The sequence below is a fragment of the Capra hircus genome, chromosome 4 (genome assembly GCF_001704415.2).
Source record: "Capra hircus breed San Clemente chromosome 4, ASM170441v1, whole genome shotgun sequence".
Lineage (NCBI taxonomy): Eukaryota > Metazoa > Chordata > Mammalia > Artiodactyla > Bovidae > Capra > Capra hircus.
The window spans coordinates 111290569-111315434 of NC_030811.1; the positions used below are offsets into that span (position 1 = coordinate 111290569).

At 38.8% G+C, this 24866-nt stretch overlaps 1 protein-coding gene across 3 annotated transcripts in view; it reads right to left on the minus strand.

Annotated features, from left to right (window-relative positions):
* AKAP9 (A-kinase anchoring protein 9) overlaps nucleotides 1–24866 on the minus strand; it is a 171666-nt gene that overhangs the window by 142447 nt on the left and 4353 nt on the right. For all 3 annotated transcript variants that reach the window (XM_013963121.2, XM_013963119.2, XM_013963118.2), the window contains exon 2: nucleotides 4378–4632. In XM_013963121.2, coding sequence (XP_013818575.2) covers nucleotides 4378–4632 — 255 coding nt within the window. The remainder of the gene's footprint in view (nucleotides 1–4377; nucleotides 4633–24866) is intronic.

Genomic DNA, 24866 nt, shown 5'->3' on the forward strand with positions numbered 1-24866 from the left:
GATGGTGACTGCAGCCATGAAATTAAAAGATGCTTGCTCCTTGGAAGAAAAGTTTGAGCAACCTAGACAACATATTAAAAAGCAGAGACATTACTTTGACAACAAAGGTCCGTCTAGTCAAAGCTATGGTTTTTCCTGTGGTCATGTATGGATGTGAGAGTTGGACTATAAAGAAAGCTGAGCGCCAAAGAATGGATGCTTTTGAACTATGGTGTTGACTCTCACCACAGTTCAAAAGCATCCATTCTTTGGCGCTCAGCTTTCTTCACAGCCCAACTCTCACATCCATACATGACCACTGGAAAAACCATAGCCTTGACTAGACGGACCTTTGTTGGCAAAGTAATGTCTCTGCTTTTCACTATGCTCTCTAGGTTGGTCATAACTTTCCTTCCAAGGAGTAAGCGTCTTTTAATTTCATGGCTGCAGTCACCATCTGCAGTGATTTTGGAGCCCAAGAAAATAAAGCACATATATGTAATGGAATATCACTCAATCACTAAGAAGAAAGAAATAATGCCCTCTATGCCAAATCTGATGGACCTGGAGATTATTATACTAAGTGAAGTTAGAGAAAGACAAATACCATACGATGTCACTTTTATGTAGAACCTAAAAAATAATGATATAAATGAATTCCTTACAAAACAGAAGCAGATTCACAGACTCAGTGACTATAATTTGGTATCTTCTGACTGGTATGAGGTGCTATCTTACTGCAGTTTTGATTTACATTCCTCTAATAATTAGTGATGCTCAGCATCCTTTCATATGTCTCTTAGCCATGTGTGTATCTTCTTTGGAGAAATGTCTATTTAGTCCTTTGCCTAGGTTTCATTGGTTTGTCTTTTTGATATTGAGCAGAAAGCTGTTTATAAATTTTAGATATTAATCCCTTATTGGTCACATTATTTACAAATATTTTCTCCCATTCTGTATTTTGTCTTTTTGTTGTATTTATGGTTTCCTTTGCTGTTCAAAAGTTTCTATGCTTGATTAGGTCCCATTTGCTTATTTTTGCTTTTATTTCCATTCCTCTAGGAAACAGATCAAAAAAGATTGCTACAATCTGTCAGTTTCTGCTTACATTTTCCTCAGTTTTATAGTACCCCGTTTAATATTCAGGGTCTTTTATCCATTTTGAGTTTATTTTTGTGCAATATCCATTCATGATAAAAACTCTTATCAAAGTGGGCTATGACAAACCCACAGCCAACACAACACTTAAGATGATTACCATACGATCCAGCAATCACACTCTCGGGCATGTATCTGAAGAGAACTCTAATTCAGAAAGATACGTGCATCCCTAACGTTCCCAGCAGCACTATTCACAACAGTCAAGACACGGAGACAACCTAAATGTCCATCAACAGAAGAATGGATACAGAATTTGATATACACACACATACACAGAACACAGAATATTATTCAACCATAAAAAAATGAAGTAATACCACGTGCAGCAACAAGGATGGGCCTTGAGATTATCTTACCAAAAGAAGTAAGTCAAACAGAGAAAGCCAAAGATCATACGATACCACTTTTAAAATGACATAAATGAACTTATTTACAAAATAGAAGGGAACTCATAGAACACAGAAAACAAACATGGTTACCAAAGAAGGCAGGAGAGAAATTAGAAGTTTGAGATTAGCAGATACAATCTACTATATATAAAATAGATAAAAAACAGGTCCTACCGTGTAGCACACAGAACTATATTTTATACCTCGTAATAAACCAAAGTGGAAAAAATATGAAAAAGTGTACCTAAATATATATGTATATATATGTATAACTGAATCACTTTGCTGTACACCAGAAACTACACAACACTGTAAATTAGCTATACTTCAATTAAAATAAATTTGACTCATGGGTTCCACCCAGACTTGCTGAATTAGAAATCTGCATTTTAAAAAGATTGCACACATGATCTGTATACACACTGAAGTCTGAAGAGTATTCCTTTAAAATGGGGAAAGATAACAAAGTACCTGTCCAATGACCCACACAAAAAAACACCCAAAAAACAAAATAACAACTAAACAACCAAAGAAACCAAAACCCATAAACAACCAAATATAAAGCATCACTGTCTCCCTTCTCACCTACACTTAGAGAAATTTTACTCAGCTCTCAAGACCAAGTTTCAAGTCCATCTCCTCACTGATGTAGTAACTGATGCCAGGAACAGAAATAATAAGCTTACTCCTATTCTCAAATCCTGTAACTGACGTACGTGGCCCTCTTGTAAATCTAATATACTTTCATGGTGTATGCTCTCTTGGTTTGTTCACTCACTGAAGTCTTTTAAATGGACTACTGACTAAATGCATGAAAATGAAGTTCCTCAGTCGTCTCCAACTCTTTGTAACCCCATGGACTGTTACCTATCAGGCTCCTCCAACCATGGGATTTTCCAGGCAAGAGTACTGGAGTGGGGTGCCATTTCCTTCTCCATGGGATTTCCCTAACCCAGGGACTGAACCCAGGTCTCCTGCATTGCAGGCAGACACTTTACCACCTGAGCCACATACTGTGTACTAAACACTGTGCTACTGAGGATAAAATGGTGAACAAGACACTCTGTACTTGAAATGCTAAAATTCCAGTGAAGGGCCCAGGTATTGATTTGTCCAGCAGAAAATGAAAATATTCTTCAAATCAAATCAAGCACCCCAGTTGTCATATTTTATTACATAAAAGATCCAGACTTCAAAAAAAAATTATCCAGAAAAAGGAAATCTGGCCCATATCCAAGAAAAACAGTAGTCAGTAGAAACTGTCCCTAAGGAAACATAGATATTGCACTTATTAGACAAAGATTTTAAGTTACATATTTCTTAAGTCACATAAATGGAGGAAACAATGCCTAAAAAAACTAAAGAAAATTATAAGAACAATGCCTTACTAAATAGGGAATATTAACAAGAACATTTAAAAAAATTCTGAAGTTAAAAGTAAAATAACTGAAATGTAAAATTTGCTACAGGGGTTTAACAGCAGATCTGAGGAGGAAGAAGAATCAGTAAATTTCAAAAAAAGTTCAACTGAAATTACCCAGTTTGAGGGGAAAAAAAAGAAGTTTTTTAAAAAAAGAACAGGGACTTCCCTGGTGGTCCAGCAGTTAAGAATCTGCCTTGCGATGGAGGGGACATGGGTTCAGCCCCTGGTCAGGGAAACCGAGATCCCACACGCTGCGAGGCAACCAAGCCCATGCACCCTGGAGTCTGTGCAATGCAACTGGGAGGCTGCGCGCCACAGGGGGAAAGCCTGCGTGATGCAACCACGACCCGACGCAACCGAGTAAGTAAATAAAGAGAACGATCATCAAAGGTCTGTGCAGCAATACCAAACGTACCAACAGATGCATAATGGAGACGCAGAAGGAGAAGAAAGCGTGGGAAAGGGTATTTGAAGATATAATGGCTGAAAACTTCCCAAATCTGATGGAAAACATTCATCTACGTATCCAAAATGCTCAAAAAACTCTAAGCAGAAAAAACTCAGTAAGATCCACGTCTATGATAAACAGCAAATCTCTATGACATCTCTGACTCTTGACTGAGCCTATACATCTAAACCCTATCTCCAGGTAGGTACGGCAGCGCACAACCCACCCTACAATTGTCCTATGCCTTGGCCAACACTCTTCCTCCTTAGCATCCCACAGTTCTCTAAGCTCGGTCTTAGTTGGAGTACCACCATTCCACCCACCACCCAACCCACTCTTGACCTCTCCCATCTCCTTATTCTTGGAAATTCCATCATCAGTGGGGAGAAGGAAATTAGCATTTATTGAGGAAAACTTCCCATGGGCCAGGTGTAATCTCCCCTGCTTCACCCTTACCACCACCTTATGGGGTCACTTGGATATCCATTTAAAACTAAACTACTTAAGGCTTCCAAAACATATCACACTGTTTCATGTCTTTGAGAATGCTGATTCTTTAGCACAAAGGTTGTCTGTCCTACTTCTTTGCCTCTAGCTAATTTTAACTCACACTTCAAGACCTGGTTCTATTATCTCTTCCAGGAAACTTTCCCAAGTAACACACACAAGACCAATTTGGGGCTCCCCCAAATCATGGCACTTTAGGGCACCATTTGCATTGCTGTTAGCACAGCTCTCATCAGACTACTTAACCTGTCTTATGTCTACCTTGCCCACTAGACTGACCTTCCTAAAGTACAGAGACTGTCATATTTATCTTTGTATCCTTCGTGATCAATCTTTGGTGTATTACAGTTGCTCAATAAATGTGTATTGAATCAAGCTCACAAAAATCACACAGGATACTAATGAGTGATGTTATTACAATAACTTTATACTTAGAATGCTACTGTTTAAAAATCAAGATGAATACTTACTTCAACAGAGAAGACCTGGTCACATTTAACTATTTCTCCACTGTGCAGAGTTCTCGTTATTGTGGATTCAGGAGGCACGGCTGTTCCTGATCTCTGAGAATTACTTACACACGTCTCATCACTCTGTGTTTGCTCAATGTTTATAGCATGGTATGCTGACACGTCATGTTTACTGCTTGAAGTTTTTCTCTTTTTTTTCTGCTTCTTAGGATTCTGCCCATCAGATTGAGCTTTCCTTTGTCGAAACTGGGCAAGCTACAGGAAAAAAAAAAAATCATTGTTGTCAAAGATAATTTTTCTTTATCACCACTAAGAAAAAAGTAGCTTTGGAGTCATTTTCTTTAAAGGATCAACCCATCACTAAAATGATGATAAAATAAAGGACAACGGATACTGTCTTTAATATAAAAATGGCTGCTGAATTGCAAAGAAAGCAGGTATTTCTGAATGAATGCTATTCAAATATTGAGAAGAACTGAAAATATGTCTAAAGAAAGAAATTAGCCCAGAGTTGGGGAGAATAAAAAGAACAAAAAACAGGTGCCCTCATTCATTGTTCAGTAAAACTATAATCTCTGGATACGAGATTATATGAAAATACAGGAAATCTAAATGCATTTGCCCTATGGAATTTCTGCAAATTCTACTTACATATTCTAGTAAGTGTAATTATTTTATGCAAAAAGCTTTAGCTATACAAATGATCAATGTAGTCTTATAGTGGGAAAATTATAAATATTTTTATCAATACTACTGTATCAAACAATAGTGCCTCCCAGCCCTTAACCATCTGCATACCATATTCAGGGTTTCTGTCATATTCCAGTTGTCACCTAGACTTACCACTGACTTAATATGTTTAGCTAGTGTATTTTTCTTATTCAGATTTATTTTAAAAGGAAACTTTGCATCCTTGACATAAATTAAAAGACAATGTCATTTGAGTTAAAAAAAATAGAAACAAAAATGAATTCAATAAAAAATAAAACTATATTATTAAAATTTTAGCTAGACATTGCTGAAGGTTCTAAGAGAAAGAGACAAGTGTTAGTGAGGTGCTAAGAATCTATTAGTACCAGACAGACTTTTGGCTTGTCATAAGCAGATAGATTTAAAGAAACCTAGAAAGTAGTTAACCTTTTTTTAACACTACTATCTACTGTTATTTATTTAATACTAGATCAACAACATATCACCTAAAATATCTCATCACTATCTAAATCAGAAGTATAGATTATACACTTTGGCCAATACTGGATTAATTAAAATAATACTAATGTTCAGTTCAGTTCAGTTCAGTTCAGTCGCTCAGTTGTGTCCGACTCTTTGCGACCTCATGAATCGCAGCAGGCCAGGCCTCCCTGTCCATCACCAACTCCCGGAGTTCACTCAGACTCACGTCCATCGAGTTAGTGATGCCATCCAGCCATCTCATCCTCGGTTGTCCCCTTCTCCTCCTGACCCCAATCCCTCCCAGCATCAGTCTTTTCCAATGAGTCAACTCTTCGCATGAGGTGGCCAAAGTACTGGAGTTTCAGCTTTAGCATCACTACTTTCAAAGAAGACCCAGGGCTGATGTAAATCATTATTAATATTAAAATATTACTGTAGATCATTATTAATAAATGTTTAGACACAGCAGTAGTAAGAGGAAAATTATGCGCATCTCTTTTAACAAAGATAAGAGAGGCCTCAGGCTCATCACCTTCAACAGTTTTATCTACCTTAAAATTTAATAATATTATATATATAGGAATAAATAAACACTGGAAGAATATAACCATAACAACTTTGGTCTATCTCTAGAGACTGCAGCTATTTTTCCTTATGCTCACATGAAATTTCCTTTTTGCTGCAGTAAATTTTCTAAATTTTATATAAAGCAACTATTAACTACCACTCAATCATTTGAACTCAATCATTCTGAAAGAAAAGTATAAGAACAAGTGTAAGCCCTTTTGCCTTAAAAAGAGGAAATAGATGAACATATTAATACATAAATTAGAACAATTGCAAAGATGGTCAGTAAATGTCTTAGGATATAAAGTATTAAAGAAATCTTGATAATGCTTGATATCATTAACTATCAAATTATGTGACAGCTATTAGGATAACATATAGCATATGTTATACTTTTGTTTGCTGTAGATAAAGAAAAGTTAATAGATAAGTACTATTTACTTAACAAATGTCCAATTAGTAAGTGCGAAATATCTAATCACTGACCTTGTAGAACATAAAAATACATCATATTTAAAATTTTCCCCCAGCTGTTGAGCAACTATTCAGTTATTCTGCTATCTGCTTAAGGAACAGATGCAAGACTAGTTGCCTCTATTTGTACATTATTAAGCTGCTGGAATGCATGTAAACTACTTTGGATAGGAAATTCATTCTTAAAAATAATTCAACTGAAACACTATTACGTATTATCTGTAAATAGAATCAGAAGTCTAGGCATATCATTTTAAAAGGATCCCTCAGAAAGAATGCAGAAGCAGAAATGTGTTAATAATGACATTCTTGATATTTAAAAAAAATATTCAGACAGCAGAGGATACCAGGACAAAGATGATTTTGTTTAAAATTCCATCTCTGTAGGCTTATATATAAAATTTATACTTAATGTTTATACACACAAATATATAAAAGAAAATTGTTAAAATAATGTACTATAAAAAGATTTTTAAAAACCAAACCTCTGAGACAACAGTATCCATTATTAAATGATTCTAGTGAAAAAGTTAATAAAAGATAAGGAATAAAAAGTAAAAGTTTTATTACTGTGTTTAGAACTAATCACTTTTAAGGACAAAAAATTACCAAACACTGTTTCAGGTCTATGTTATTGATTAAATGAAGTCATATTATTTTTTCACAACAATTAACCAAAAGGTAAACTCCATGAAGGGTAAGAACTTTTGTTCACTGCTATATATTCAAAACCTAGAGCAGTACTCAATAAATAAAGGTTGAGTGGAAAAAAGATTATGCTTTTTTTTTTTTTACAGAAAAGTTAACATTGAGGAATCATTTTAAGCACTGGTCCACAGAAACTAAGATGATATAAGAGATTCCACTACCTAAAAAAGTTCCATGGTCTCAGAATTCGAAGTGGTAATTAAATGAATTAAAACATAAAATATTCCCTCTCACAATAATCTCTGTACTCCACTAAACATAACAAATAGAAAAACCAAACAAACAACAAAATTAAATTCTCAGAAAAAAAATACCCATAATAGCCTTTTAGGAAAACTTCTGTTTGGTAAAAACGTGAGAAAGAAAACAAGATTACATCATAAATAGCTATCAAAGTTATTTTTTATCTTAAACCTTAAAAATGGCAGATAAGCAAAAATCAGAAACTCTATTCAATTGCTAATCATCTGATACTGAAATGATACACTTTATATTACTGGAAAAACATTTATTCTAAAACATGCTGGAAATTCAGACTACAGCCATCTGTGTTTGTCATTTGGAAGCCAAATATAAAAATGTTAACATATGTAGGCATGGAAATAGCTGCAAGATTTACTGGAAAGAGATTATGTCCATATACACTTGTCTTTCAAAACTAATTCGGATCTCAGGCAAATGTCTTACCCTAACCAGAACACGAATAAATGACTAAACAAAAATGACTAGGAGTTTATTCCATAAACTCAATTTTTATTTATAAATGAATATTCTCAACAAAACAAGGAGATTTTTAAATATTGTTAAAAAAAACGCCAAGTTTCTATAAATGTCACTTCAAAAAAAGTACTAACTGGAACTGGTTTTATTTTTTGAGTCTTTGTCAGATATGTATGCGCGAGGCACTAAGCCAGATAGAAGTCAAAACACACAGTCCTAACTGTAGGGTCTTTTAGTCTAGGCCAGTGTTCTCGCCTGGAGAATCCCAGGGACAGAGGGGCCTGGTGGGCTGCCGTCCATGGGGTCGCACAGATTCGGACACGACTGAAGCGACTCAGCAGCAGCAGCAGCCTAATATTTCACAGAGTTGTGAGAAACAAGAGAAGAGTTAAGAGTACAGTTTTGTACACTCAGCAGTCCTATATATCTATAAGGAGGTAGTATGGGAACATCTCTTGTCCTGATTTTCTCAAAGAAGGCTTTCTGTAAGAGGTGAGGTTGCAGAGTTTTTATAGCTGTGAAGGAAATAACTTGGTATATGACAGACAATAGAGAGTAGTTCATTTACTTAAAAATATTTATGGACTGCCTACCACATGTCTGCCCTGTGCCAAAGGCAGAGGAGGCAGTGATGAGATGACACCAGCCCTGCTCCCCTGAACTGTAACCCAAGGAGGAAGAGCAAATAAGCAAATGTAGACAAATACAGAAATGTATCACTTCAAGAGACAGAAAGCGTTTTGAGGAAAAAGTTTAAGTACCAAAGAAAGTCTAAAACAGAAAAGACTTCATTTGTATGGGAATGCAGGGAGGAGTCATGAAATATCTTACTAAGAATCTGAAAGCTGAGATTTGAGGACAAATATGAGTTACTTCTCCAAGAGTAAGGAGCAAAATAGAACACAAACATGTGATTCCAAATTCAGTATTCTTTCCATTATGCCAATGAGCATTACATGCATTCACTCTCTTCCTTCACTGGTCATTACATGTAAAAACACTTAAAATAAGCAGGTGACATACAGTTGTACTCCCTTCTCAACTTTGAACCAGTCAGTTGTTCCATGTCTAGTTCTATGAACAACCACTGCTTCTTGACTAGCATACAGATTTCTCAGGAGACAGGTAAGGTGGTCTGGTATTCCCAACTCTTTAAGAATTTTCCACAGTTGTAATCCACACAGTCAAATGCTTTAGAGTAGTCAATGAAGCAGAAGTAGATGTTTTCCTGGAATTCTCTTGTTTTTTTCTATGATTCTATGAATGTAAAGTTGTATACTGTCACCCTGCTTATTTAACTTATATGCAGAACACATCACGCAAAATGCCAGGCTGGATGAATCACAAGATGGAAACAAGACTGCCAGGAGAAACAGCAACAACCTCAGACATGCAGATGATACCACTCACACGAAAGAAAGTGAAGAGGAACTAAAGAGCCTCTTGATGAGAGTGAAAGACGAGGGTGAAACAGCTGGCTTGAAACTCTACTATCCTGGCATCTGATCCCACCACTTCATGGCAAATAGAAGGGGGCGGGGAGGAGGAAGCAGTGACAGATTTTATTTTCTTGGGCTCCAAGATCACTGTGGACCCTGACTGCAGCCATGAAATTAGGACGCCTGCTCCTTGGAAAGAAAGCTATGACAAACATACACAGCATATTAAAAAGCAAAGACATCACTTTGCTGACAAAGGTCCATGTAATCAAAGCTATGGCTTTTTCAGTAGTCATATATGGATATGAGAGTTGGATCCTAAAGAAGGCTGAGCATCAAAGAACTGATGCTTTCGAATTTGTGGTGCTGGAAAAGAGTTGGGAGTCCCTTGGACTGCAAGGAGATCAAACCAATCCATCCTAAAAGAAATCAACCCTGAATATTCACTGGAAAGACTGATGCTAAAGCTGATGCTCCAATATTCTGGCCACGTGACACAAAGAGCTGACTCACTGGAAAAGACCCTGATGCTGGGAAAGACTGAAGGCAAAAGGAGAAGGGGCAACAGAGGATGACACGGTTAGACAGCATCACCAACTCAATCAACAAAAATTTGAGCAAGCTCCAGGAGAAAGTGGAGGATAGAGGAGCCTAGTGTCCCTAGGGTCACAGAGTCAGACAACTGAACAGCAACAATTAAAAACAGTAATATTGAAATTAGAACAGGAGGTTAAAGGCATGAACAAATGAAATCAACAAAACAACATATACTTTTTTGACAACACTAGGGGAAAAATACACACACACACACACACACACACACACACACACACACACACGCACCCCCGAAAGATTATAAAGTGTTTTAAAAACGCTATCAACTTTCTCTAGTTTTCAAAAACAGCTGTAAGTAGAGTTATTTTCTATATTTTTACTGTAGAAAATTTTAAAAATCATTAATTCTAATTATGGTGACTATTTGTACTTGTTGGTATGGTCTTTAAATCTTTGTGATATTCCTTAATGAATGCCGCATAAGCATGCTGTACAAGCTATTACAACAAGACTCCACGGGCTTAACTATGAAAACAAAAAGAAGATGAACACAGTTGATGGAAAGACAATTCGTATGCAGAGCTGAAGTGGAGCAACTGAAAGCAAAGAAGACAAAGGCAACGGTTTAAAGACGCGCTGAAGAATATTTTCCAACACCACCACAAAGATGCAAACTGCTGGAAAATAACAGTGCCAAACATGCCTGAGGAGATCAGATGTGAAGAAGACCCGTGGAGCCAACGGGCTAATTTATACCCTATAACCTCATTCAATGCAGAATTTTTCTTAAAGTTTTGGAAAACTTTTGCATCTAAGAAAAAAGATTCTGCAGCCTAAAAAGTTATCTTAACTCTGCACATTTTACCATATTTCACTGTCTGCCACATAGTAGGCCCAGATACTTTTTTGAATGCAAGTAATGTTTTAAGAAGAATACAGACTACATACAATAGAGTACTGGACTGTTGTGTCTATACAGACTCTGAGAAGCTAGCTATGCGACACTGGACAAGCCACTTACCTCAAGAGAACTCAGCTTTTTCAACTTACAAAGAAGAGGAAGGACAGAAGGATCTCTTAAGACTTCTTTCAGTTTTACCATATGATCAGAACAAAACAAAAACACTAATTCAAAAACATACATGCACCCCAATGTTCTCAGTAGCATTATTTACAACAGCCAATATATGGAAGCCACCTATGTGTCCACCAACAGAAGACGGGCTAAAGAAAATGGTGCACACACACACGGCTAAAGAAAATGGTGTACACACACACAGCTAAAGAAAATGGAGCACACACACACGGCTAAAGAAAATGGTGTACACACACACACACGGCTAAAGAAAATGGTGCATACACACACACACGGCTGAAGAAAATGGTGCACACACACACACACACGGCTAAAGAAAATGGTGCACACACACACGGCTAAAGAAAATGGTGCATACACACACACGGCTAAAGAAAATGGTGCACACACACACACACACGGCTGAAGAAAATGGTGCACACACACACACACGGCTAAAGAAAATGGTGCACACACACACACGGCTAAAGAAAATGGTGCACACACACACACGGCTAAAGAAAATGGTGCGCACACACACACACACACGGCTGAAGAAAATGGTGCACACACACACGGCTAAAGAAAATGGTGCATACACACACACACGGCTGAAGAAAATCGTGTACACACACACACACACAGGACTATTACTGAGCCATAAAATATGGACTTCTGCCATCTGCAACAACATGCATGGACTAGAGGGTTTTACGCTTACTGAAATAAGTCGGAAATAGATGAATACCCTAGGCTATCACTTATATGTGGAATCTAAAAAATAAAACAAACAGATGAATATAACAAAACAGAAACAGACTCAGATACAGAGAACAAATCCGTGGTTACCAGAGGGGAGAGGAACAAGATACAGGGGTAGAGGATAAAAAAACGTACAACTACTGTAAGGAAGACAAGGATGTGTTGCACAGCACAAGGAATATACACAGCATTTTATAATAACTTTAAGTGGAGTATAAAAATACTGAATCTCTGATGTACACTTGAAACTAACATTTTAGATCAACTATGTCCATTAATAAAATTTCTTTCAGTTTTTAATGCCTATTTTAGAAAAACTTTTTTCAATTGTTTCTTTTCCTTCTTATTCCCTGTACTATCACTTAATTATACAAGAGAAAAACTACAATTCTACATTATAAGATTTTAAACCATTGTTTGAAAAAGCAATTCAATAAACAATATCTATTACTAAATGATCCCAAATGAAAAAAAAAAGAGAATAAAAAGTGGAATGATTACATTATAGAGTTTAGATCAAACTTCTAAGTGTATAAAATTATGAAAATACTGTTTAGGCTTCATACATATGAAGTATACGATGTCAAATTATTACTACAGAACAAATGACCAGAAGATAGCTCCAGGAGGGCAGGAATTTTCATCAAAATCAAAGGCTACTCTAAGTCTCAAACAGTGCTTATACACAGGTTCTCAATAAACAAACACCTGTTGAGTCAAAAATAAAAAATAGTTTTCTTTCTTTTTTTTTTTTTTTTACAAAACAGAGGCACCAATAAGCAATAATTTTAGGTTTATTCCTTAAAAAAAAAAAAACTAAACTGATATATCAAGTTCATGGTTACATTACTGTACAATCATACAAGTAAAATTATGCAGCTGACAAAGACAATGTTTTCCCAAAAAATTTAATGTGAGAGAAAGCTCTCAACATAAAGTCAGGGGAGAAAAGAAGCCAAAATTACATACCGAGCATGACACAAGTTTAAAAATATACACAGAAACGAAGAACCAACAAACTGTCAACAGTAATTACTTACAGGTCATGAAAGTATGGGGAAACAGTGACAGACTTTATTTTCTTGGGCTCCAAAATCACTGCATAATGGAGACTGCAGCCATGAAATTAAAAGACGTTTGCTCCTTGGAAGAAAAGTTATGACAAACCTAGGCAGCATATTAAAAAGCAGAGGCATTACTTTGCCAACAAAGGTCTGTCTAGTCAAGGCTATGGTTTTTCCAGTAGCCATGTAAGGATGTGAGAGTTGGACCATAAAGAAGGCTGAGTGCTGAAGAACTGATGGTTTGGAACTGGGGTGTTGGATAAGACTCCTGAGAATCCTTTGGACTGTAAGGAGATCAAACCAGTCAACCCTAAAGGAAATCAACCCTGAATATTCATTGGAAGGACTGATGCTGAAGCTGAAGCTTCAGTACTCTGGCAATCTGATGCCAACAGCCAACTCATTGGAAAAGACCCTGATGCTGGGGAAGATAGAAGGCAGGAGAAGGGGATGACAGAGGACGAGATGGCTGGATGCCATCACCGACTCGATGGACATGAGTTTGAGCAAACTCCGGGAGCTGGTGATGGACAGGGAAGCCTGGCGTGCTGGATGGGGTCGCAAAGAGTCGGACATGGCTGAGCAACTGAACAACAGCAGCAACAAATGAGAGTATGGGTAATTGTTTCCTTTTTTAAAGATTTTCACTGCCTCCCTCCCTCCCCCAAAGATCTGTAAAGACTATTCATGATTAAAACTTTGGGCCCATATGTTAATATCATTATTTTTAAATGATAGAATACAATTACACATCTACCAAAAATTTCATCCCAAAAGACAGAAATAAGGCAGAAGTCCCAGGAACTACAGTGTCCTGGACCTGACCTCTTTCATCAGCCTCTCCAGACACCCTCACATCCCGCAAGCTGGCTCCTAGCAGCGACAGGCGGTTACACATCGCTGTTCAGGTGCTACCTGGTGGCGGTGGAGGTTCAGTCGCTCAGTCGTGTCTGTGACTCTTGCAACCCCAGGGACTGTAGCCCTTCAGGCTCCTCTGTCCATGGGATTCTCCAGGCAAGAATACGGAGTGGGTTGCCATGCCCTCCTCCAGGGGACCTTCCCGACCCAGGGATTGAACCCGGGTCTCCTATACTGCAGGCAGACTCCTTACCACCTGAGCCACCTACTTCTGTTTCATTTCACTGTCACCTCATTTACTGCTAACAGTGAATGGTGAGAAGAACAGCACTATGCCCCAATCTTATCTAGTCTCTGCACAGTATAAAGTTTAATCTCATTAAAAGCAAATACATGAATAGCAGTTCATGTAAAGGAGAATCTCTAAGACAAGATACATCTGTAATGGATGCTATCATGCTCAGCAGCATAAATACATCCCAGACTATCACCTGCCGTTTATTCATTTATAAACCATAAGGAATGAACTATTCCCCTTCATGGATCACAGCTAGCATGGTTATGTTCACGATCCTTCAAGCTAGGCTTCAGCAGTATGCGAAACGGGAACTTCCAGATGTACAAGCTGCGTTTTGAAGAGGCAGAGGAACCAGAGATCAAATTGCCAGCATTTGCTGGGTCATGGAGAAAGCAAGGGGGCTCCAGAAACACATTACTACTTCTGCTTCATGGACTACACTAAAGCCTTTGACTGGGTGGATCACAACAAACTGTGGGAAATTCCTAAAGATATGAGAGTACCAGACCACCTGACCCGCCTCCTGAGAAACCTGCATGCGGGTCAGGAAGCAACAGTCAGAACCGGACACGCAACAATGGACTGGTTCCAAATTGGGAGAGGAGTATGTCAAGGCTGTGTACTGTCACTCTGCTTATTTAACTATGCAGAGTACATCACGGGAAATGCCAGAATGGATGAAGAACAAGCTGGAATTAAGGTTGCAGGAAAAATATCACCAACCTCACATATGCAAATAATACCACTCTCATGGCAGAAAGTAAAGACGAACTAAAGAGCCTCTTGAGGAGGGTGAAAAAGGGCTTGAAACTCTACATTCAAAAAACTAAGACAATGGCCTCGGCCACACCACTTCATGACAAATAGCTGGGGGAAAAGTGGAATCAATTACAGGTATTATTTTCTTGGGCTCCAAGATCACTGTGGATGGTGACTGCAGCCATCAAAGTAAAAGGTGCTTGCTCCTTGGAAGAAAAGCTAAGCCAAACCTAGACAGAGTATTAAAAAGCAGAGACATCTGCCAACAAAGGTTTGTCTAGTCAAAGCTATGGTTTTTCCAGTGGTCATGTATGGATGTGAGAGTTGGACCATAAAGAAGGCTGAACACTGAAGAATTGATGCTTTTGAACTGTGGTGTTGGAGAAGACTCTTGAGAGTCCCTGGACTGCAAGGAGAGCAAACCAATTAATCTTAAAGGAAATTAGTCCTGAATATTCACTGGAAGGACTGTTGCTGAAGCCAAAGCTCCAATACTTTGGCCACCTGATGCGAAAAGCTGACTCACTGGAAAAGATCTGAATGCTGGGAAAGACTGAGGGCAAAAGTAGAAAGAGGAGACAGAGGATGAGATGGTTAGATGGTCACTGACCAAATGGGCATGAATCTGAGCAAAGTGGGGCTTCTCTGATAGCTCAGTTGGTAAAGAATCTGCCTGCAACGCAGGAGACCTGCGTTCTATTCCTGGGTTGGGAAGATCCCCTGGAGAAGGGAAAGGCTACTCACTCCAGTATTTTAGCCTGGAGAATTCCATGGGTTGTATAATTCATGGGGTCAGATACTGAGCAACTTTCACTTTCAGGGAGATAACCAAGGAAGGGGAGCCTGGCGTCCTGGCGCCCATGGCGTCGCTAAGAGTCAGACATGACTCAGCGACTAAAAAACAACAATGGACTATCAATCTCTCTTATATGCACAGTTTTTGTAGGAAACATCGACTTAAAAAAATAAAAGAACTGCCGTAGCTGGTCACTTCAATGGCCCACCTTGTGAGGTACCCGGTACACAGCACAGCTGCAGGGGATGCGTCAGAGCTCATCCATGATGAAACTGGGTGCAGGATAAACACGCAGGCACCAGCTGGCTGTTGGTTCTGTTTCCTGCTCCCATCTCATTCCACAACACAGTCACTACTCTCCGTGGCCTGAAGGGCCATGGGGTTATGATCTCTGCACACCTCTAGGCCCCTGGCACACGCTATGCCTCAGAAAACGAGCTCAAGTTAACACAGCACCAGTGTTTGTAACAGTGAGAAAAACTGCAAACAACCCAAATGCTCATTAGTATGAGAATGCTAAATGAGGTAAATTCTTAATAATGGAATAGTATGAGCAATACTGAACAAAAAGAAAATCTCTGACTGCTTATAATATCATTAAGTTCAAAAACAGCAAAACTAATACAATGTTTAAGTAAACATATGTAGTATAGAAAAACAAGGTACTAATAAAGAAAATTCAGAATTGTGATTACCTGAGGTGGGGAGGGGGTAAGATTAGGATGGGAAAGGTTTCAGAAATATTTAAATGCGCATATTCCTTAAACTGGGTGATAGGCATAGAGGTAGTTTAAAAAAAAAATCATTTTCTTATCCATATATTTTATACGTATTCTTTTGTAGGTGAAACATATTTAAGTATTTCTGAAGAATGCAGAATTTCCTGCTGAGGAAACCGGCCAGTGCTCAGAGATCTTACCACCCAGGACACCCCAGCTGATCCTCCCACTCTTGATTTGATGAGAAAAGAGGCAGTTGATGAGATTTTTCTCTTGGAATTAGAGAACAAAGAGTTAGAAAAGATGTCTAGAAAGTAACAGGGAGGAGATGAATCTTACTGAAGGATCTTACAATCAGTGCATGATGCAATAATCAAATAAATATCCCTAAATCACTCACAAAGTACATTTATGTATCAACCTACTAGTCATGTTGCAGACTGAAATATTTTTGTTCTCTATCAACAAAGACAGATTTTCCTTCTGACATGAAATCATCCACACATCTTTAGTTGCACACCAAGTAAAGTAGCTGGCATATAAGAGTTCACGATGTATAATCAACTTAGTTTTGCAGAATCACGCAAAGCAGCTTTGTCAAGTGGGACCCAAAATTTATCGCATATTGAGGATCTTTATAAAATAGCGAGTCCTGGCTCGCACCCCAGATTTTCTGATTTGGAGATGCAGTGTGACTTAGGCTTTGAAACTGTTTTAAGCTTTCCAGATGCTTCTGCTACTGCTGCTGCTGCTAAGTCACTTCAGTCGTGTCTGACTCTGTGTGACCCTGTAGACGGCAGCCCACCAAGCTCCTCCGTCCCTGGGATTCTCCAGGCAAGAACAGCAAAGTCTGGGAACCGCTAAGCTAGATGCTTACTCTATGAACTGATCTGGTTCAGTTCAGTTCAGTTCAGTTCAGTCGCCCAGTCGTGTCCGACTCTTTGCAACCCCATGAATCGCAGCACGCCAGGCCTCCCTGTCCATCACCAACTCCCGGAGTCCACCCAAACCCATGTCCATTGAGTCGGTGATGCCATCCAACCATCTCATCTTTTGTCGTCCCCTTCTCCTCCTGCCCTCAATCTTTCCCAGCATCAAGGTCTTTTCAAATGAGTCAGCTCTTTGCATCAGGTGGCCAAAGTATTGGACTTTGAGCTTTAGCATCAGTCCTTCCGATGAACGCCCAGGACTGATCTCTTTTAGGATGGACTGGTTGGATCTCCTTGCAGTCCAAGGGACTCTCAAGAGTCTTCAACACCACAGTTCAAAAGCATCAATTCTTTGGCATTCAGCTTTCCTTACAGTCCAACTCTCACATCCACACGACTACTGGACAAACCATAGCCTTGACTAGACGGACCTTTGTTGGCAAAGTAATGTCTCTGCTTTTTAATATGCTGTCTAGGTTGGTCATAACTTTCCTTCCAAGGAGTAAGCATCTTTTGATTTCATGGCTGCAATCACAATCTGCAGTGATTTTGGAGCCCCAAAAAATAAAGTCTGACACTGTTTCCACTGTTTTCCCATCTATTTCCCATGAAGAGATGGGACCGGATGCCATGATCTTTGTTTTCTGAATGTTGAGCTTTAAGCCAACTTTTTCACTCTCCTCTTTCACTTTCACCAAGAGGCTCTTTAGTTCTTCTTCACTTTCTGCCATAAGGGATCTGCATATCTGAGGTTATTGATATTTCTCCTGGCAACCTTGATTCCAGCTTGTGCTTCCTCCAGCCCAGTGTTTCTCATGATGTACTCTGCATATAAGTTAAATAAGCAGGATGACAATATACAACCTTGATGTACTCCTTTTCCTATTTGGAACCAGTCTGTTGCTCCATGATCTGGTTACACTATATAAATAATTTTTCTTTTCCTCTTCTTTTAAGTGTCCATCGTGGAAAACAATTCCACTGAATAGAACAGATCTGGGAATTCATCCTGTAATTTTTTGTCTTGTACAAACTGAGGTACAAGGAGAGGAAGTTGATTTGCAAAGAGAAGGGTGTCAGATATTATGAGAGTGAAATAAGGTATGACAGAATGCACTGACTCCAAATGGCTTTTCAGTCTCACATGAGGCCCAACTATACTTCTGTTAGCTTCCTTTGAAATCTTTCTACCTTTTCCATTACCCTCTTTTTCTCTTCTTCATATACCTGATCAGTTTTGGGGAACAAAGTGCCCTGCTAGAATTAGGGTGCTTACATTTGGCTATTTGGATCAATTATATTTCATATTAAAACACACACAGTTCACTGCTTCACCTGTACACACACACACATGCATGGTTTCACTGCTCCATCCGTGTGTGTACACTTTACTGCTTCGCCTGTACACACACACGCATGCGTGGTTTCACTGCTCCATCCGTGTGTGTACACTTTACTGCTTCACCTGTACACACACACGCATGCATGGTTTCACTGCTCCATCCGTGTGTGTACACTTTACTGCTTCACCTGTACAGCAATAACAGACACGTGCCGCCTGGTGGCAGCATACCAACCTGAACACGGCATATAATATTTTCTGGAAATGAATAACCTCTTCAGAGCTTAAACATGTGACATACACATTCTTTCACAGTTTTTGGCTACTTTTAGGGTAAGCTCCACACTCTGTCAGCTGACTTATATGATGCCTCACTGTGTGGTCCCAGACTACTTCTCCCATCTAATTCTCCGCTGTACAGTTCAAGCCTCTATGCTCCAGCATGAGAATGATGATATTGACGATGGCTAATACTTCCTCTAAACTTCTTATAACTGGACAATGTTCTAAGAGCTTTATATGTATAAGCTGAATCCTCACAACAACCCCAATGCAGATGATATCACTGCTCTTATTTTCCAGATGGGAAACAGCAGTACTGAGAGGTTAAGTAAGTTGCATATAGTCACTAAGATAAAAAACGGCAGAGCCAAGATTTGATTCCAGCCTGTCTGGTCTAGTCCAAGCTCATAGCCACTAGTATTACAATGCTTTTTACAAAAAAAAAAAAAAAAGAAAAAACTTTGAAAAAGTAGGTAACATTCACCATGGTTTCCTGATTCACATTCATTCCCCATCTCACAATAACCTGAATTACTCATATCCCTTTCTGACCAACTATTGCTAGAGGTAAAGATTACTTTTCAAGTCTTCATCACACTTGGTTTCTCATTTTTTACAAGCGGCCACTCCTTATTGACACGCTTCCCTTAGTTTCACAGACATCATCATCTCCTAGCTTTGTAAATAGTTTGCATCTCAGTGTTCTCTGCAGATACTTCAGTTCAGTTCAGTCGCTCACTCGTGTCCAGCTATTCACAACCCCATGGACTGCAGCACATCAGGCCTCCCTGTCCATCACGAACTCCCAGAGTTGTACTCAAACTCATGTCCATTGAGTCGGTGATGTCATCCAACCATCTCATCCTCTGTCGTTCCCTTCTCCTCCCACCTTCAATCTTTCCCAGCATCAGGGTTTTTTCAAAAGTCAGCTCTTCACATCAGGTGGACTTTCAGCTTCAACATCAGTCCTTCCAATGAACACCCAGGACTGATCTCCTTTAGGATGGACTGACTGGATCTCCTTGCAGTCCAAAGGACTCTCAAGAGTCTTCTCCAACACCACAGTTCGAAAGCATCAATTCTTCAGCGCTCAGCCTTCTTCACAGTCCAACTCTCACATCCATACATGACCAGAGGAAAAACCATAGCCTTGACTAGACGGACCTTTGTTGGCAAAGTAATGTCTCCGGAGGGCCCTTTTCTCTTCACACCCTCTCCAGCATTTATTGTTTGTGGATTTTTTATGACCACCATTCTGGTTGCTGTGAGGTGGTATCTCATTGTAGTTTGATTTACATTTCTCTGATCATCAGTGACCCTGAACATCTTTTGACGTTATCTCTTGGCCATCTGTATGTCTTCTTTGGAGAAAAGTCTATTTAGGTCTTTCACCCATTTGTTGACTGGGTTGTTTGTTTTGGGGCTATTAAGCATCAGGAGGGCTTCCATGGTGGCTCAGCTGGTCAAGAATCCACCTGCAACGTGGGAGACTTGAGTTTGACCCCTGGGTTGGGAAGATTCCCTGGAGAAGGGAATGGCTACCCACTCAACTATTCTGGCCTGGAGAACTCCATGGACTGTATAGTCCATGGGGTTGCAAAGAGTCAGATACAACTGAGTGACTTTCACTCACTCACTCAAGCATCATGAGCTGTTTGTAAATTCTGGAGACTAATCCCTTGTCAGTCACATCATCTGCAAATATTTTCTCCCAATCTGTGGGTTGTTTTTTTGTTTATTTCCTTTACTGTACAAAACCTTTTGAGTTTAAGTAGATCCTATTTATTTCTGTTTGTTTTTATTTCCATTAAATAAGAGCTCTCTTATTAAAGAGAAGTGCATTGGATAAAAATACCCAGACATCTATTAATATTTTCATTAGGAGAGGAATTTATATAAATTAAAAATTAAGTATCAGTTTGGTAAAAATAGATAGTTTTACATTAAAATATACTCAATGTTTTAAGTTATCTTTGAAAGGTTTCTGTAACTTCCAGCCCAAACCTATAAATTCCCAGCAGGTATTTTTAGTTATAATTGGTCCCTGTCCCTATTTTCCCTGGGGAAACAGTAAGGCAATATCAACTTGAAAAAGTGAGACCCCTGAGGAATAACGACTGTCTAATCAGAGTCCACAATGAATGATTCTTAGTAAACAAGGAATTTTGTTTACAAATTCTGTGTGCTTAATATCAAGAAGGAAAGAGATTCTTGACCTTATATCCAGTTAGTTGTTCAAAGCTCTGTAACTGGAGAACCTAATTCAATTAACACAATTTATAAATTCAAATCTTTATAGATGAGGATTTTGAATATTAAAGTTTAATATAGTTCTTATTAGTAAAAAAATAATAATTTGGGGGTTTGATAAATGATCTCTTAAAAGAAAAGAACTGACTGCAGGGGCTTTAAGAAATGATTTCTTAAAAGGAAAAAAAAAAAGTTAGACTCACAGAGAAACTTTTATACCACATAAGAATCTCAGTGAATAGCAAACCACAGTAAGAATCATAACCCTGGTGGCAACGGAAAACAAACAGCACACTGTTGATGAACAAAGGGGATAAAGGAATTTTTCATGGTACAAAACAATCTATAGATTTAAATAAACAACCTAGGCAAAATCACTTCTGGAACAATTCTAAGTTTTTGAATAGCACTAAATCCGTGGGCAAATCCACCACAGCTTCATGCAACACACCTAAATGAGCTTTAAGTATCCTAAGCGATATTTTGGTGACCACGGCCACAAAAACTCTACAAGTAAAAGGGGAGTCGCTGTGATAAGAGAAATGTCTTACGCTAGTAAAATACCTGTGCAGGTCTGTTGTGCTCACATATGCGAATGGCAGGGTCTTTTGCTACTAAGGAAGATTAGGTTATTTTCTCCCACGGTGAAAAAGGATCGGTAATGATCAAGCCAAAAACCCAACAAGTGCCCCCTGGGCCAACTGCATGCACTTGTTAAACAGCAGCCCATAGAACGAGAGGACTCACCGGCCCACACAGAGCTCAGACCTGAGCACATGCTCTAGTCAAACCAAGAACTGAAAGGAAGGACCAGTTTAAACTTTGGCAGAGAGCAGAAGGCCTAAAAAAAAAAGATGGAAGATAATCCTACTGAAGATGTGCATCTCTCTCTGTCTCTATCACCTGCCCGAGCACATGTTTCTCACTCTTTCGCCCTCTCAGTATATAAAAACATATATGTAACAGTAATATTATGCAAACGAAGTTGGTAACAGTCCTATTAAAAAATGGGCAAAGGACATGCACAGACACTTCAAAGAAGACAGACAAATGGGCAATAAGCACACGAAAAGAGGTTCAACATTCTTAGTCACTAGGAAATTAAAAAGCAAAAGCAAAATGAGATACTGCTTCCCACCCACTAGAATAGCTGTAATTTTTAAAAACTAGAAAACAATAAGTGTTGGTGAAGATATGGAGAAATCAGAACTCTCATACACTGCTGTTGGGAATGGGTATAGCCACTCTGGAAAAAGTTGGGTGGTTTGTCAAAAACACAGAATGATTCAGAAATTCTACTCTTAAAGCTCAACATTTAGAAAACTAAGATCATGGCACCTGGTCCCATCACTTCATGGGAAATGGATGGGGAAACAGTGGAAACAGTGGCTGACCTTATTTTTCTGGGCTCCAAAATCACTGCAGATGGTGATTGCAGCCATGAAATAAAAAGTCGCTTACTTCTTGGAAGGAAAGTTATGACCAACCTAGATAGTATATTGAAAAGCAGAGACATTACTTTGCCAACCAAGGTCCATCTAGTCAAGGTTATGGTTTTTCCAGTGGTCATGTATGGATGTGAGAGTTGGACTGTGAAGAAAGCTGAGCACCTAAGAATTAATGCTTTTGAACTGTAGTGTTGGAGAAGACTCTTGAGAGTCCCTTGGACTGCAAGGAGATCCAATCAGTCCATCCTAAAGGAGATCAGACCTGGGTGTTCATTGGAAGGACTGATGTTGAAACTGAAACTTTAATACTTTGGCCACCTCATGTGAAGAGCTGACTCACTGGAAAAGTCCCTGATGCTGGGAGGGATTGGGGGCAGGAGGAGAAGTGGACAACCGAGGAGGAGATGGCTGGATGGCATTACCGACTCAATGGACATGAGTTTGGGTGAACTCCAGGAGTTGGTGATGGACAGGGAGGCCTGGCGTGCTGCGATTCATGGGGTCGCAAAGAGTCGGACACGACTGAGTGACTGAACCGAACTGAGGTATATACCCAAGGGAAATGAAAACTGGTACTCAAATACTATATATGAATGTTCACAGGAGCACTATTCACAATAGCCAAAAGGTAGAAACAACTTAAATGCCCATCAATGAATAAATAAACAAAATGTGGTATGTACCTACAACAGAATATTATTTCGCCATAAAAGGAAATGAAAAACTGACATATAAATACTGAAACACAGTGAAAACATCACACCAAGCGACAAAAGGCGCCAGGGGTCAAATCGCATGGTCACATCTATATGAGGCATCTGGAATAGGTAGACTTGCTGAAACAGAAAACAGACTGGCAGCCGCTAGAGGCGGGGGAGAAGGGAGTGAAGGGTATCTTCTTACTGGATACAGGGCTTTATTCTGGGACGATAAAAATGTGTTGGAACTAGACGTAAGTTGTAGCTGCACAATGCTGTGTATGTACTAAACGCCTCTGTAGTGTTTTAAGATGGTTAGTTTTTACATGACTTCCACCTCAAGTCAAAAAAAAAAAAGAAAAATAATAGCTTCTTAGATCTAGCACCAGAAGAACTCAAAAGCTTTCAATCATTAACACATTTTTTCTTCAAAACACCTGTTGAGAGTCATGGACTGTGACAGGATTTTTCCCGCAGACAATAAGGCACAGAATTCATCATAATTTAAATAAGTGCTTGACAAGTAAAAGTCCATAGCTGCAGCTGTAGGCGTTCAAAAATGTTCGTTGAACAAATAAGCAAATGTCTTTTCTTGTACGACAAACAGCATATAAATACAGAAGCTCCAAATGCAAAACAGCCCTTTTATAAGCTTATAAATAAACTTTGCAACATTCTGAAGCTTTCCAAATTAAAGTTTTTAAAGAGATGCTAACAAATGAAATAAGATATCCAATTTCAATTTCAGTAGAACTGAACCGAGATATAAAAAACGTTCCTCATCATTTAACGTTTAACAATTTACCATGAGAACCTTTTCTAGCTTTTGTATTAGAGGAAATTCACTTATAGTTCAATAAGCAGTAGCCTACAACAGATAAATACTTCACAGTCATAGTTTAATTCTTACTACAAACTTCTAATATATAAAAATAAGAGGTGTTTTGTTTAAAAATAATTTTTGCTGCAATCTTGTCATATTCCAGTCACCTGGATAGATCCTATCTTTTTCACTTTCTCTTTTTCATGAGCTTATTCAACTTTCAGTTTCACTAACAGGACACCACAGACCTCCTCTCCGAGTCTCTCTTTGTCGGATCTTGAGGCTCTTTTACCCAATCACTGCTCTATCCCTGTTCCTGCCATGTCCCTGGATTAGCCTTCAAAACCTCTCTTCAATACACACTTCGAGAAACCTGTTCTGCTCATTCTTTCCTCCATATTCTCTCGTTAAAGCTCACAAACTAAAAATCACGTTTTGCTTTTTTCTTCCAACAAACACTAAAGGTCATGAGTTGGTTTTTAAATCGCAGACAATGCACCACTCTTACAGTAAATGTTGAAGGTATCAAGCTGCAGTATCTACTCTGAAAGCTAAGCAAGCTATGTCACAGGTAAGAATCAGAAACTAGACGGTATAAAAGAAACAGGGATGGAGGACAACGCTCTTAGTGGTGGAGGGGAATGTCTGAAATATGCAAAGAACAATTACACACCATGACTAACTTCGTCTATCAGAGTGGAAATAACAATTGAAGAGTCCTATTATCAATAACCTAATACACAACTTGCA